This window comes from Antechinus flavipes, chromosome 5 (assembly GCF_016432865.1).
Source record: "Antechinus flavipes isolate AdamAnt ecotype Samford, QLD, Australia chromosome 5, AdamAnt_v2, whole genome shotgun sequence".
Classification (NCBI taxonomy): Eukaryota; Metazoa; Chordata; class Mammalia; order Dasyuromorphia; family Dasyuridae; genus Antechinus; species Antechinus flavipes.
The window spans coordinates 128,065,459-128,082,589 of NC_067402.1; the positions used below are offsets into that span (position 1 = coordinate 128,065,459).

At 30.6% G+C, this 17,131-nt stretch overlaps 1 protein-coding gene across 3 annotated transcripts in view; it reads left to right on the forward strand.

The window, feature by feature from the left end:
• ANKRD26 (ankyrin repeat domain containing 26) overlaps positions 1 to 17,131 on the forward strand; it is a 98,727-nt gene that overhangs the window by 64,798 nt on the left and 16,798 nt on the right. For all 3 annotated transcript variants that reach the window (XM_051961437.1, XM_051961435.1, XM_051961436.1), the window contains 7 exons: positions 884 to 1,819; positions 4,038 to 4,190; positions 7,599 to 7,669; positions 9,331 to 9,424; positions 11,932 to 12,044; positions 13,903 to 14,032; positions 15,877 to 16,167. In XM_051961437.1, the coding sequence (XP_051817397.1) occupies positions 884 to 1,819; positions 4,038 to 4,190; positions 7,599 to 7,669; positions 9,331 to 9,424; positions 11,932 to 12,044; positions 13,903 to 14,032; positions 15,877 to 16,167 (1,788 nt within the window). The remainder of the gene's footprint in view (positions 1 to 883; positions 1,820 to 4,037; positions 4,191 to 7,598; positions 7,670 to 9,330; positions 9,425 to 11,931; positions 12,045 to 13,902; positions 14,033 to 15,876; positions 16,168 to 17,131) is intronic.

Below are 17,131 nucleotides of genomic sequence, written 5' to 3' on the forward strand. Positions count from 1 at the left end.
TTATCATCTACTGATCACATTCTAGGCCTCATTTTTCCCATCTGTAACATGAGAAGTTTGGACTAGATAATCTCTAAAGATTTTGAATTAGTGATTCTATGATAATGCTACAGATGTGTGAGAGAACAAGTTATTCTTGAAATGTATACTAAGATATTTGAAGATTGTTAATTTCTTCATTGCTCTGCAATTAAGATAATTGTGCTTGGACAGTAACTCTAAATGTAGGACAACTGTATATCTTCAACTCCTAAGAGGGAATTAGCTACTGTAAAAGAATTCTATATGTTTGGAATATGAAGAGGCCTGAATTCAAATACTCTTTTAACATTTACTAGCTGTGTGACAATAAGCAGGTTGTTTAATAATTTCTCTTACCTGATGTCTCCTTCTGTAAAATGGGTATAATAATATGAATATTTCTTGCAAGACTTAAATGAAATAGTGTTGAAAGTACTTGGCAAACTTTAAAAGTCCTGTATGATATAGTACATATCCTTATTTTTGTCATAACCCTATGAAAAACTAAAACAGATATAGAAAATAAAATAAAATATCCTAAAAATCAGACTGATTTGAGTGCCAAAAAATACAGCATTTGTAAAATGTACTCTGTAATCATAAACTGAAATGCCTATCTGTCTTGAAGACTAAATATATCTTAAATACTTATCTTCTGATTGATGTTGCACCTTTAATGCCTGTTCTTTGGGAAAATTGAATCTGACAGAAATGTGAAGTAGGTAAAAATTCCCTCAATTTACTTTTTCCTTTCAAAAGTATGCTTCCTGGTCTATTGGAGTTTATTTATAATTATTAATAAAAAAAATCAGAATATATAATTTTTTGAGGAGCAATTTTTTTTTCTATTTTTTGTGTTTAGGTTCCTGATAGTCATGAAAAAGAAAAATGTCTGCTACATGAAAATCAATCCCTACAGGATGAAGTTGCGAAACTCAAACTGGAACTAGACTCAGTAAAAATTAAAGATCAGGAAAAAGAAGATCGATATACTGAAGAAAATGAAGTTTTAAAAGAAAAGAATGATGAGCTTCAAAAAGAATTAAAACTGAAAGAAGAAGCATTAAGAGAAACAATATTCCAGTATAGTGGACAAGTAAATGTTCTGACAACTGAGAATACAATGCTGAGCTCTAAACTAGATAATGAAAAACAAAATAGAGACAAACTAGAGACAGAAGTTGAATCATACCGTTCCCGTCTAAATTCTGCTATTCTTGATCATGAACGAAGTCAGACATCAAAACTAGATCTTGAAAATATCTTTCAGCGAGAACGAGATGAGTGGCTTCATTTACAGGACAAACTAAGAGATAACAATGGTGTCCTTTCTCAAGAGCTTTCTAAGGCTGAAAGTAAAGCTAATAGATTAGAAAATGAGCTGTATCAAGTACGTGATTCTCTCAGAGAAAAGACACTAATTTTAGAAAGCACACAGAGAGAATTAAATCAGACCCAAAATAAAGCAAAGGAACTTGAAAATAAAAATCAAATGGATAAAGAAAAGCTGGACAGATATATTGTCAAACAAGAATCCATCCAAGAAAGATTAGCCCAAATCCAAAGTGAAAATATGTTGCTTCGACAACAACTTGAAGATGCTCAAAACAAAGGTGTCATTAAAGAAAAGGTAGTAAATGATGTCCAGGTACAGTTTAGTGATCTCTTCAACAAACTCCGTGCTGATACTGAAAAACAAGTTCTTTTGGTAGAAGAGAGAAATAAAGAGTTAATCAATGAATGTAACCATTTAAGAGAGCAAATGTGTAAATATGAAAATGAGAAAGCAGAAAGAGAGGTAGGTCTTTAATATCATTTGATAAGTATTTAACTTTTTGAAATGAATTTCAAAGTTATGTTGACCAACATAAATTATGAATTTGAATTTTAAGCAGGTAGATTATATATTAGGTATTATTAATTATAAAACTTCTGATATAGGAAAGGAGAATGAAGAAGCAATAACATGATAAAAATTAACCTGATATCCATCTTTTAGATAAGATGACTCACTTATTTCATATATATATGAAATAAGTGAGTCATCTTAAATATATATAGCTATTCCATAAAATTTTAAGAGCAGTGTTGGTTAATAAATACAGCTAGAGTTACATTACTTCTAAATAAATATTGATAAACTTATCATTCTAATAATATGCCTGATATTCCATTTTAATGCTGCAATGAAATAAATATTTGCTGTGGTAAAACTAAAAATAAATCCTGAAAAATTATTCTAGGAGTAATGTAACAATTCCAATTAGACATCAGAATTGAAGTATTGTGGGATATATTATATTTACTCTTTTCATAAGCATTTAAATATGTTTATCAGTCTGGTTTTAATTCAAACTACTTAGAACTATTTTTGATGAAATTGCAAAGATGAGCAACTACTTTCCTATCAAAATTTAGTATAGTAATTCTTTTCAAATACTTTATTTATACATTAAACATTAATTTTTTTGTGTGGTAGGAAGAACCATTTTTAATGTGTTGCTGATTTTTCTAGTACTTTTATTATTTATCTCACTTTTTTTCCGGTTTTATTAACATTTCTTAATGTCCAAAATTGCAATTTTTTGGGATTACTGCCTTTTATTTGTTGAAGATAAGTTTTCCAATTTAAAACAGTTCTCATTGTCTGTGATGTGTATATATATATATATATATATATATATATATATATATATATATATGCGCAATGGCAGGACTACCAAAACTTTTCAGACAAAAAAATTTCAGATTTTATTTTTTTAGTCTTTATGCTCACATGTTTAAATCTATTTCATGCTACAATTTTGACATTGGCTTCTTTTCACTTGTTTCTCTTTAAAAATTACTAGATTTCAGTTGAATGTATTTTTACAGTCACTTAATCTTATCTAATGAGAATAGATAATTTTAAATTTCTTTTGCTTTTTATGTTCATTTGCTATTAGTGATGTATGCAATAATTTTCATTGCTCTGTAGTGAAATGCACAGGATTTTTTATAGCATATCAGTAATAGTATAAATAAACATATATATGTGTGTATTTTTTGTATATTTATATATATAGCCATGTGTGTATTTATATTTTTATGTATATATTTTGGTATTCCTACTAGATTAGACAATGAAATGATATTACTTCCCTTTAGAAGTGACTTTGTGCTATACTTTGTATCCATAGATGGGAAAGCTACCATATTTCCTATCATCTCCCCCTTTGTCTCTCCATTGACTGTGTAGTATAATTCTTCTCCTCACAGAAAAAGGAACTGCTTTGAAAGCTTGGTAAGGACAGTTGAAGATATGAACAGAAGCTAGCAACTTCTCTACCCTTCCTTCCTTTTTTTGCTTTTAGCAAACCAGATCAATCACTTCCACTGCTTTTTTATCAAGACCAACAAGCATATCATTCTTCAGGGGAAAACATATGAGGAGAAAGAAAATACATCTTTTTCTTATAAATGGATGCCTGCATTCTTATAAGAGCAGATACAAAGACATGATAGTTAACTTTTCTGAACCTCCTAATGTACAAGTATATTATCAAGTACAGAAATCTATATATTCTTCCTTTCACCATACCCCACCTTCCATGTGAATTACACGTAAAAACTTTTATGTGGCTTTGGAGGGGTTATAATTCTCAAAAATATAGAATGGGGTAATCAGACTATGTATTGTTTTATCATAAGAATACTGAGTAAGTAAGAAGATACCGTTTGGTCCATCCTGGTTGGAAGGTGAATGGTATAGTCAAAAATAGTGGTATCAGAAACTAAGTTCACATACTTTTCTCTTTTACTACCTTTATGACTTCAAGTAATTGATTTAACCTATTTGGGGCTTAGTTTCACAAAATGAGGTGTTTGGATTAAATAGTCATTCAGACTTTGTCTAGTTTTAAATCTGTGATAACCAAATATTTATATGAATTAATTTTGAAGGTATATTAATTTCACATAAGCTAATATTGATTATGAAATTAGTAGTTGAAATAATATGGACATATTTCTATAAGGGTACAGTAAGAAAGCTTCAACAAGAACTTGCTGATTCCCTGAAAAAACAATCCATGACTGAAGCTTCACTAGAAGTTACATCACGTTATCGAAATGATTTAGAAGATAAGAAAAAGCAACTCCAGAAGGAAGTAGATCAAATCAAAAGTAAAGTATGTATAACAAAAATCAATAATTTGTCATTAAGTGAAAATTTTTTCAGTATAACATTTATTTTTTCCTATATTATGTATTCTCTGAGCACTATACCTTCATTTAGATTAATTGAACAAAATTATAATATCTACCATTTGTACCCTTAAATTGGGATAATTATTCGCTGTTTAAGTGGTTAACAATTTTGTTTATCTATCCTCATAGTGGGAATGAAGTATTCTTCTAAGTCATAAAAATAAATACATCATTTATGTTTTGATTAGAAAGCCTTGTACCATAAATAAGTAAGGTTCACTCATTCTCCCTCTCCTCCTCCTCTTCCCTTCACTATAAAAGCTTTTTCTTGACTCTTTTATGATAAATAATTTACACCATTCCACTCCTTCCTTTTCCTTTCTCCCAGTACATTCCTCTTTCATCCCTATTATTTTAAATATTATCCCTTTATATTCAATTCACACTGGTGCCCTATATCTTTATATACTCTTTTAATTGCCAATATAATGAGAAAGTTCTAATGAATTACAAGTATCATCCTTCCATGGAGGAATGTAAACAGATAAAATCTTATTAAGTCCGTTATAATCTCTTTCCTTATTATCTCCTTATGCTTCTCCTGAGTCTTGTATTTAAAAATCAGATTTTCTGTTCAGCTCTAGTCTTTTCATCATGAATGCTTGAAAATCCTCTATTTCATTGAATTTCCATGTTTTCTCCTAAAGGATTATACTGTTTTTCTGAATAGGCAATTCTTGATTGCTCTCTGAAATAACATATACCAAGTCTCTAATCCTTTAATATAAAAATTGCTAAATCTTGTGTTATCCTCATGATGGCTCCACTATACTTGAATTGTTTCTTTCTCAATGTTTACAATATTTTTCGACCTGGGACCTGGGAATTCTGTAATTTGGCTATAATATTCCTGAGAGGTTTTCATTTTGGGATCTCTTTCAGGAAGTAATCAGTAGATTCTTTCAATTTCTATTTGACCCTCTAGTTCTAGAATATCAGATAATTTCTTTAAAATTGATATCTAGGCTCTTTTTTTGATCATGAATTTTAGGTGGACCAAAATTTTTTAAATTATCTCTTCTGGATCTATTTTCCAGGTCAGTTTTTTTTTTTTTTTTTTTTTTTTTCCCCAATGAGATTTTAAACATTCATTTTTCTATTTTTTGATTCTTGGTTTTGCTTTATTATATCTTTCTTTCTCAAAAAAGTCATTATCTTCCATTTACTCAGTTCTCATTTTCAAGGAATTATTTTTCTCAATGAGCTTTTATACCTCCTTTCTCATTTGGCTTATTTTACTTTTGAAAGCATTCTTTTCCTCATAAGCTTTTTGTATTTCCGTTTGCACCTCTATTCTCTCCCTAATTTTTCCCCTCTCTCTCTCTCTTAATTGAATTTCAAATTTTCTTTTGAATTCTTCCATGGCCAAAAACCAAATCTTATTTTACTTGGAGGCTTTGGATGTAGGGATTTTGACTTTGTTATCATCTTGTGAGTCTGTATTTTGATTTTCCTTGTCACCATAGTAACTTTCTATAGTCAGAAACTTTTTTGTTGTCTGCTCACTTTCAAAGCTTATTATTCTGCTTTAATTCTTTGTTAAAGTAGGGCTCTGTTTCCAAGGTAGGCAGTGCAGTGCCCCAAGCTTCAGGGGTTTTGTGCAGATGTTTTCAAAGATCTTTCTAGGGACCTGACTCTTTTCTGCCCTAGAATTGTTGAGTGTTCCTCCCCCTCTGTAGCTATATGGTCTAGTATGCTAAAACCACAGAGTCTTTCCTTAATGCTAGTAAAGAGACCTCCTGTGAACTAAGTTTTGCAGTATCTGGCAAAAGGCCTCAAGAAGCTACCACTGCCAACACCTGCTGATTTCCACTGCCTTTCATCTTAGTGACGAACTTTTTCTGCCATTTTTCCAAGTCATCTTTTGTGTCTCTGAGCTGAGAGGTCTAAAAAACACCAATTCTGCTATTGATTTAGAGGTCCCTAAGTCCATTCCTGCATTGCTGGTGTGGGGCCAGGATCATGCAGTGTTGGTATGGTCTGCACCAAGACTACATGCTGGACTCCTGCCCTGGTGCCACAGACGCTTCTAAGTTATATCCAGCTCTAAAATTTGTTTGGAATCATTCTTTAAAGTAATTTAGAGTGATTTCAGGGAGAGCGCATCAAGTTCCTTCATTTACTCTATGATCTTGGCTCTACTTTGCCCTCCTATTCTTTTTGATCCACATTGATTAACTTTCAAAAAAACATTAGGCTTCAGGCTACAGTCTAGAAACTAGGTATGGAGTGAACCATAGAAGGAATAGAAAGGAAGCAATAAATTAGTGTGTATCTTTGGCAATATGAATCAGTTCAGTTAATTGTCTTTTAGGACAAACTGGCACCATTTCTTCCCTTCTTTCCCTGATCATACAAGTAACTAAACTTTTGTTGTATAGTAATTAGGTAAAATTATTGTTTCTTCCTTTTTTAACATTTAATCCATCAGCTAATGAATGTCATTTATGTGAATTATAGTATGATAGGTTCTAAGTTACAAAGAGTATGTGTAAGATGTGCCCTCTGTTCTTGAAAATTTTGCAGTCTCTCTGGGAAGCCAATGCAAAATAAGGAAAATTCATTTATAATACAAGTCAGCATTTAGACAAATATAAACATTTGTAAAAGAGAGAAAATAATTTGGTTGGAAATTAGATCAGATGATACTTAATCGAGTTCTCTTCCTAACATGAAAAAAAAAAAAATACTCAGTGCAAATTTCCTGAGTTAGAACTTTTTTGGGAAAAACAACTGTCAGACAGCTAGATTTAGTAACAAATATTCTGGATAAGTGCATAAATATAAATTATTAAAAACCTACGTTTGAAGGTTACTTTTCCAAAAGTTACTTTTTTTAAAAAACATGTGTTCCTTAGAGCAGGAATTTTCATTATGCAGCTTCATAATCACCAAGCATAATCTTGCTCATTTTACATGGGACAATTTTCATATAGAGTATTGGTTTGGAATTAGGAAAGTAAAGTTCAATTCAGCTTCTGAGATTTACTAGCTACAACACCCCAGCAAAGTTTCTTAAGGCTGTTTGCCTCAGGCAACTCTCTTGGATTTATAGTTATAGATGGCTGTGATCTACACTGATGAAATTCCCTATGGTACTGAAATCATATATTTTTCACTTAACGTATGGCACATGTGCTCATAAAAACGAAATTGGCCATTTGGAATATAAAAATCTATATAATGAGCTACTACTTGATATAATAGCAGAAATTTTGGTAAATTTGAATATTTATGTACTGACATTGTTAATTCACAATTCTGTATAAGACTGTGATTTTATTTTTAAAACTGTAAAACCTGAGACATTTTATTTGCAATTTTTATAGCTGCAAGAATCTCAAGAACGGCACATACAATCGCAACGATCTACTAATGAGTTGGAAGATCATATACAAAAGTAAGAGTTAAAGCATTTTTTAAATTTAGCATTATGATTAGTTGTAGAGCTGATAAAAGTGATAAACTACTACAATATTCAGAATATAACATAACTCAATACTATTATCTTTAAACGTTTTATGTTCAGTGAGAGAAAGGAACATCTGCTTAACTATGGCTTATTTAGAGATTAATGAATGAATTGTATTAAACACTAAGAATATCGATGCCAAGAATTTACATCCTAATCATGGACAAAGAGAGACACTTGGGTCCTGAGGATTGTAGAGGTGATGAATGGAACTATACGGAAGTAAATTGGATTACATATTCAAAAAAGTATTGATTTTTAAGTTTTCAGTATATTTGAGTGCTACATTTTGATTGTAATGGAAATCTTCAGCAGAATTTGATGGATAAGTAGTATAAATTGCTCCTTAAAAAATAAACCTATGCCAAATTATCTATTTTTTTCCTCTCAAGAACTAGGTGAGAAGCAGTGTAATCCAATGTAGAGAAAACCTGCCTACAAATTATGAAAATCCCTATGCAAATTGTTAGCTTGTGTCCTGGGAAATTTGTTCCCCATACAATTCCCAAAAAGTATACATTGCAGAGCTGGCACAGATACACACTAGTGGGAGGAGTTTCCTAATCAAGAGTTCCCTCCCTATGCCAATAAAAATTTCATGTCTTGCTTACACGTTCAGCCCCTAAAAATGCCCCCTCAAAAAATCTTGCCTAATTATGCTTTATCAGTGTTTTTTTTCTTTTCAAAAATAATACAATGTTTTTCATATCTAATTGCAAGTGTGGTATGTATGTACAGTTAAGAAAGTGTGTCTTAAGAATTATCAAAAGACAGGTTTTCTTTAAAACAAAAAAATTGATTGGCTTTATAATCTCCAGAAACAGTCATGAGACAACCAAGTTTAATAGAGAGAAGAACCTTGGAGTCAGGAAGAGCTGTATTCAAATCCTGCTTCTGACATACACTAACTGTGTGACCCTGGTCTAGTCACTGAATCTTTAGGTGCTAGCAGGCAACTTTGGAAGACTTGAAGTTGGAGGTTTGAATATATAGTGTCTTTCTACACCTAGGAAATCACAACTCCAAAACATTATGATTTTAGATGCTGATCATGTATGTATGAGAATTTATTAAAAGAATTATATTTATCTAAATGTATCAAATCATGAAAATAGCAGTAGGGGTATATACAAATGTAACATAAATTTCCTTAAAAGGAAGTACTGCTTTTTTTTTTATTTTTGTATCCCAGACTTCAACTACTGTCTATCTTCAGCTTCTATGACTTTGAATGGACTGATTCTCTTTTTTTCCTTACTTCCACTTCATGCAGTCCCTTACAAAAGCCCACTCCAAAAAAGCACTGCCTCTTGCATAAGACTTTTCTGGATTAATTCTTTTAACTCCTTTATTAAATTACTTTACTTCAAATATACTTCACATATTATTTGCCTCTAGATGTTATTTTCATTCTAGTAAGATAAAATCTCAAAACTGAAGCCATTTTTACTTTTGTCCTTCTATCTATCTTCCAGGATTTGCAATTGAGCCCCTAAACTTTAATAAGAACTTATATTTAATAAGAAATTAAATATAAAAAGTCCTTGATATATATATTGAATTGTTGAAAATGTATTTATCTTTTTTAGGCTTGAAATTGAAAATGCCAGGCTAGAAGCTACAGTAAAACAGCAACTGAGCAAAATTGAGAACATTCAGAAAAATATTTTGGATTCTACTTCAGTAAGTCAGCTCTGTGATTTCATTTTTCTCATTTTAAAAACCTTTCCTTTTTTTAAGCAATAAAATGGTAAGAATTTTTAATTGTAAAAAATCCAGTAGTTTATGTAATTTGATAACTAACTATATTCATATTGATTCAAGATGCTGTTGGTGTTAATCATTATTTTGTGGGAGGGATGAACTTTTTCCATATAAAATTAAAAATTTATTGGCATTGCAGTATCAGATTCAAAAGTTATAATTTCAGGCAAGTGTTCACATTTTGCAAAGAATTAAAGAACAATTCAGTGTTGATCATGGTTATGATTTATTCTTCTTGATCAAAAGCTTTTTGATGAATTTTTGATATCAGATTAGTTGTCATAATTGTTCTTCTTATTAAATTATGTCTAAATTATTAATAAATAAGTTTTTTTTTTTTTTACTTGAGGATTTGTTTGAACTAATTAGGACAATGAATCAAATTAAAACATACTAAGTTCTCAGTTTGGGGCAAATCTCAGTCGTCACATGCCCAGATGGCCTGGGCCTAATGTGTAGCATTAATTTGTAGGAGACAGATTTTACTTTTTGGCATTTGTTTCTCTTCTCCTGTCTTTTCTCTTTAAGCCTTCCTAGTAATCCTAGAAAGTGGAATCATTGGCTGATGATTCAAAAGCTACTATTATCAGGTGTGAAATGGAGTTCATTTTCCATATTCATGAAACAAATTCTACTTAGAGATTTTTCATATATTGAACTTCTAAAACAAGAAAGGAACAACCCCAAAAGCCTAAAACTTAATCTTAATCTTAAGATACTATTACTCAATATTAGAGGAATAGTCACACATTGAAGATTGAATCCTGGCCCAGCCCCTTGCTGTCTGTATAACTTGACAAATCATTTTCTGTCTTTAGACTTCAATTTTCTCATTATAAAATGATGTAGTAACTAATCACTAGAGTCCCTTTTTCTTCTAAAAGTCTACAATTCTAAATGAGTGTTTTCAAGTTGCTTATTATTCTCATATCAAGTCAGCTTTCCCAAATGTAGCATTAAAAAATATTTAATATGTGCTTGCTATGTCTCTATGCAACATAACATAGATACTGAAAAAAATAAAAAACTAAAGTGGGTGGTTGTACACAAATTAGAAGCTAACTGAAATAGCATGCTTAATGTATGCCACAGACAAAAATAGCAGAGAATGTAGTGAAGAAAGAACTCATTGTTGCAAGGTAAGAAGAAAAGCTGTATCAAAAAGATTAATGTAGGAGTAAAATTAAAAACATAAAGACCCTTTATGAGATTTTTATTTTTATTAAATCATCAGCAAATTATTTAATATCACTGTGCCAGCTTTCTAATTTGTAAAATGAGAAAGTTGGACTAAGGTGTTCCCCTCTCAGTTTATGATCCTCTTCTTGAGACTGAGTTTGGACTAAAGTGGTACCCATGAGATATATGAGGAAACAAAAACAGTGTGAAGAAAAAATGTATGGGGATGATAAATGACAAATCAGATAAGAGAAACGGGATCCTGTACTGCAACAAAATGAAGGACTAAAAGAAAAGTTTTTGAGTATGAATAGAACTTATGCCTAGTGAGAATGCAGTTTCAGTAGACTAGTAAAAAGTTAATCCAGATTTCAAGGAAATAAACAAAAGTACTATGTTAGAGAGTCAGCTTCAGAGTCAGGAGAACATGTGTTCAAATTTTAACTTTGACATGAAAGGTTTTGTGATCCTGGGCAAGCCTTGTAACCTCTTGATATCGTACTCCATTCCCTAAAACTAGAATTGCAGATTCTAAATTGAAGGTTAGGCTCAGGGTCTATTTCCCAAATGAGGAGGGTTGCTTATTCCTTTTTAGGGTGGAGAAAACTATTAGAGAAGGAAAAGGTTAAAAACCTTGAAAGGAAGATGTAAAGAAGACAGGCCATTTACCTGGATCATAATCTAGAGCAATAGGTATCTCAAGGATAATAACAAAATGAATTTACACAGGTTTCACCTCAGGTAAAAAAAAAGAGAGAGATTTGGGGAAGAGCCTAACATAAGAACACATTTATAAGCCATTTCAACATGGGAATTCTTAGAGCATGGGCCCAATTATGCCAAGACAAGTGAAATGGGGGTGAGGGTCCATTTCCATTGGCTGTTGACAAAGGGGAAAGGCCAGTGCTTCTCCAAAGTGTATTGACAAATTTAACCCACATTCTATTGTTTTCTATGCATTTCAATGATTTTTTCAATTAATATCATTAGTAAAAGTAATACTTATGTGGAAATCCAATGAAAACTTTCACTGACCTAAATTAAAAAAAAAAAAAACTCTAATGAAATTAGAGGAAAGATGACATTTTAAGTAAGAACAATCACTTCCAAATCTCTCTATATTTGTTCTGATTTTATACACTTAAACTGATATTTATAGTAGAATCTGAAGTGAATGAAAAGTACCCTTTTTTTAAAATGTCGATTTAGTTCTAGTAACATTTTTCTTTTTTAAAATGTTATCAAAGCTTGATACTGAAAGGGAAAAATTAAAGAAACTAATTGAATTAAAGCAATCCCTGGAAAATCGTCTAGAACAAGAAATGAAGAGAAATGATGAATTACAGAAAGACGTCAGTGGGTAAGGCTCCTTTTTTTCCAGAATGTTTCAACCAAACATGAAGTAAGCAAGGACTTAACTATTTTGTTAAATCCTAAGCATAAATTCATTTTTATACATTAACACTTGGTTATACATTTTATGTATAAAATTTTATTTTCATTTTATACATAAAATTATTGCTGAAAATCAACACTTCTTAACTACATCTTTGAAGTTATAGTAAAATGTTATGTAGCACCTGTACTTAAACTATGTTTTTCAGAATCATATTTTGCAGCATTTGACAGTCTCTTGTTAAAATACACTATTTCTGCACATAAATAGTTTCTATAAGATGTCTATGTTTTCTATTCCAATTTAATTTCCTTTATTATTCCCCTAATTATTCATTCAAAAAGCATTATTCAGCATCTGCTGTGTGTAAAATATTGTACTAGTCCCCAGAGCTACAGAGATGGATATTATACAGTCACTGGTTTAAAAGTGATTACAATGTAATAAAAGAGTTAGTAAAAGAGTTAATGCGGGGAGACAAATAACTGTTGTGCAAATAAGACTATAGTAAGTGCTTAGGAAATGATTCAAAGAAAATGCTATCAGAGACTGGAGGAGGAAAAGATCTCTTTTTACTTTATGGGATCAGCAAGGTTCTATTAAGAATATGACTTTTGAACAAAAACCTACAAAATTTCTAGATCTCAAATTTAAGGCCCTTTACTATGTGACAGAAACCTGCTTTTCCACACTTTAATTATATTATTTTTTCTTATACAATAAATTTCAATCAAACTGCACTGTTCTCTTCAAAACTTGCCTTGTGTTTTCCCACCTCTGCCCTGTTCCGTAATGTTCACTCATGCCTTCTGCACTCAACCTCACCCAAATGCAGTTCCCCTATGGGCCTCTTCTAATCTTTGTTGTTGATAACATGTAGCCTTAACCATCACACTTCACATCCAACTTTCTGGATACTTCCCTAATGCTCTTACCCTTTGTTGTTTACCATAGCAGTCTACATGTATGTCCTGTAGTCTAGTTGCATGAGAGAATGGACCGTAATCTATCTAAATTTTGTATTCTATCACAACCTTAATAGTAGGCATTTAAGGCTTTTTGATTGAACCTGAATTGAATATGGCAAAAGCCACCACTGTTGAGGTATCAGATCCCCTAACCTCTAACCTATCAGGGTACCATTTAAGTGGCAGAGGAGAGTTTCCAAATCATCATGCATTTTCCAGGACTGTAATTCAGCTATATTATATTAAATAAGTTTTAGTGGGCTTAGATTGAACTGCTTTTTTTTAGAGTACTAGTTCTAAGGGAAGAAATTCATTTCCTGTTCCACTCAGTCCAATTTGCAGTTACTTTTCAAGTTAGGGACTGCCTATATTTCATTCATTTAACAAACCTTTTAAATATAACTTCTTATTCTAATAACTGAAAATGATATCATTTGTATTTTGTGGGCTAGGGCATTTAAATACTTCGTGGGCTAATTTATACAAATCTAGGATTAAAATTACAAAGGCATAAATCATCATCATAAAGTTTTTTAAATAAATTTACTTATTTGAATTTCTGATAATATTAATAGAAGGTATCTCCCTTTTTAAAATTATTACACCTTGACCAGAATCATTTGGGGAATATTCTTCAATGAAGTGATATTTGTGAAGATCTGACAATAAAAATACATCTTTTGAAATGAGTTGAAATTTAACAAAATATTGTCAAATTTAAGTTGAATGACTTCATTTATTTTATTCCCTGTGATTTAAAATAATTTAAGGCAATGGGTCAAATGTAATATTTTGAAATGTATATTATTTAAACCATAAAGAGTTGGACTTAATTATTCTGTTCATTCTCACAGATTTAAAAAATTGTTGAAAACAGCAAAAAAGAAATTGAGAGAATATGAAAAAGGAGAGGTTATTTCCCAAGAAGTACTGAAGCAAACACATTTTGATGAGGATAGACAAATTAATAGGTTGAAAAATAAGGTAATTCTTAATATTGGAAAATGTACAATGTCTTATCTTTTTATTTCTTTTGAAATGGATATAGATGTAGCAGGTTCTTAGATATCATGGGAAAATATAAAGTCTCCAAATTCAAAATGTAAAACTTTCTACCTAAAGCTTAATCACACAGTTTTTACTGCTCTCAGGAACTCAGTAGTTTTCTATATAGATTTGTATATTAAGGATTTTTCTTGTCTTCACATTATAGAAGTCTTGTCAAATAGAATTATTTTGCTTGTGAATGGAAGTTGTAAAGCTACAAATTTAGTTTTAATGTAAAGAAAAATTTCTAATAGAGGGATCCCAAAGGGAAAAGGCTGTTTCAAGAAACCAAATTCTCAAAAGCTTTTTAAGTATTTGCAGGCCCCCTTAAAACCACAGAGTTCCTCTCAACACTCTACTTCTATATGAAAAGAATCTCTTTAAGAAATTTTTAAATGAAAAAATAAATAAACCAACAGTTTGCTGGTAAGGTGATCTCTACTAATATTGAATATATACATATATACATATATATACACATATATATATACATATCACAGAATTAAAAGTTAAGGACTGGTTTAAGAGTGGGAAGTACGCTCAAACTTAGATTTTCTTTTATTGCACCAATAAGTGGGGGAACACTACTCCATTGCACTATGCTCTATATACATTGCTTTTCTATTTTAGGGAAGCAAAGATTTTCCCCCGCTAAAAGAATAATATATTGACTAATATATCTAAAGCTACTATGTTTTGTTTTAAGATTCTACCATTTAATAATATTGAGACATTTCTCCCAATCTTAACACCTTATACAAGTTATAAGAAAGTCCTAAAGAGGTTTTGAAAAACATAAGTATTCAAATAAGATTACATTTGCAAATTCTGTTTGGTCTATATATATATGCTAATTAGTAGTAGTATTACTTTTTAATATAATGACAAAAGACTCTTTAGAAACATTTTATTTTACTATCATTACTTTGTTGTTCTGTAGTTCTCATCAATATTTATCACAAAGAATTGACTTCTTAACACTTAAGGAGTTTGTGCCATTTGGACCTCAGTAATATCACACTTTTTTATTTATCACTTATTTGAGTTGGTCATTTAACTACTGGGACTAAAGGAAAAGAGGTAGAAATCCTGCTAAGCTTGTTGGTTTATTTTGTTGAGGCATTTGGGAAGCAAAAAGAGGACCACAACGCAATAAAATCTTAGGCAAATGTAATATATTCCCTGGGTACTATTGCCAGATCTTTTGGATCAGAAAGAAATTACTTTCTGTGGCTCTGTGTGACACATCTCACCACGTGATATTCAAATTATCATAAATTCATTTGCTTTCCCATTAATGTCTATCACCATAGAATCAGTGTTTTCATTAGAAGACAAAAAGGAATCTCATTTCTTTCCAAATTCCTTTTAAATTTATTTGTGCTTTAGGCCTAGTATTACTTAAGAAGGATTTGTTGATATCCATCTACAATGAATTTTCTTGATATCTGCTCACTATAATAGAAGTTGAAAAGAAAACACACATGAAAAAATGAGAATCCAGAAGACAATTTGGGATCAAGTACTAAATATAGATTATACATATTGTAAAAAACTAGTAAATTAATTTTATGGTTTCTCCTTTCAATCTTAACTTTGTTTTGGATTTGTAAATTTACCTAAATAATTGTTTTAGGAAATATATAACATAAGGATAATGATGCATTTCATTACAATTTAATTAAAAATAATTGAATCCTTATAATTTTAAATTAGTATTTAAGTTGAACGTCTTTTTTTTTAACTGTGTAATTTGCTAAATTGATATTTTATCCAAACAGAATGAAGACCTTACACAACAATTGGAAGCAACATCTTCAAAATATATACAATTGGAATCAATAAATAGAAGTCTTCGAGAAGAATTACTTTCTATGAAAAGCTTGCAAAAGAAATGTGACAGACTGGAAAGGAATAAACGAGAATTGGAAGAAGAAGTAGTTGATCTTAAGCATCATTTAGAAATTACTAAACTAGAACATGGTCAAGTAGAACAATATAAACGAGAGATTGAAGAACGTGCAAACCAAGAGATTGTAGAAAAACTAAAAGAAGTCAACCTATTCTTACAGGTTACTTTATTTATCATTACTGTACTTTTAAAATATTTCCATGTAAATGAAGATTTAGGATTTTTTTTTCCCCTTTCTAAATCCAGGATTTTTTTTCCCCTCTGCCTTCTTTTCTATGGTCTCAATAAAGTTGGTGTCACCATAAAAAAAAGAAAATAATGGCCTTTGAAATTATAAGTGAAAATAACCATATATGCTATCAAGTATTTTGGGTTTTTTAAATTAATTTGGGGGGGGGGGTTCCAAATTTATTTTATTTGAAGAAACAGAATAAGAAAAAAGAAAAACAGAAAAGGAATACAAAACAAAATTAAACAAAACAAAAGGAACATTGTCATATGCCCAGCAGAATGTCAGGGAGAACTTAAAATATATAACAACAAACACCAGTTCAAGAAAAGTAGAAGAAATGTCCATCTTTTCTTTAGTTCCTCATAAATTGCTTTTTTGTTCTTTGTTACGCACCTTTTTTATTTTGTTAATGTTTTTCTCTTTTCATCCTCCACTACTCCCAAGCAGTTTGTAGTTAAGAAATGATATACATACATATATATATATATATATATATATATATATATATAATATATATATATATATATATATATACACACATACATACATACGTATACATATATATACATACATATACATATATATATATATATATATTATATATATATATATATATATATACACACACACACACACATACATACACATACCCCCACACATGAATACACATATTTTCCTATTCCTGCTGACCCTTTGCTTTAATACTACTCCTAATTTACCTTACTCTAACCTCCCCCCACCTATGGGGTTTTCCTTTGCTTCCCTGTTTACCTATATCTTCCTCTCACTTATTTCTTTATAGATTGTGGAGGTACTATACCCTTCATAAATTGTTACCTATTTAATCTATTGCTGATGCAAGTAGGTTTTCAGAAGTAGGAGTTCTCTCTTT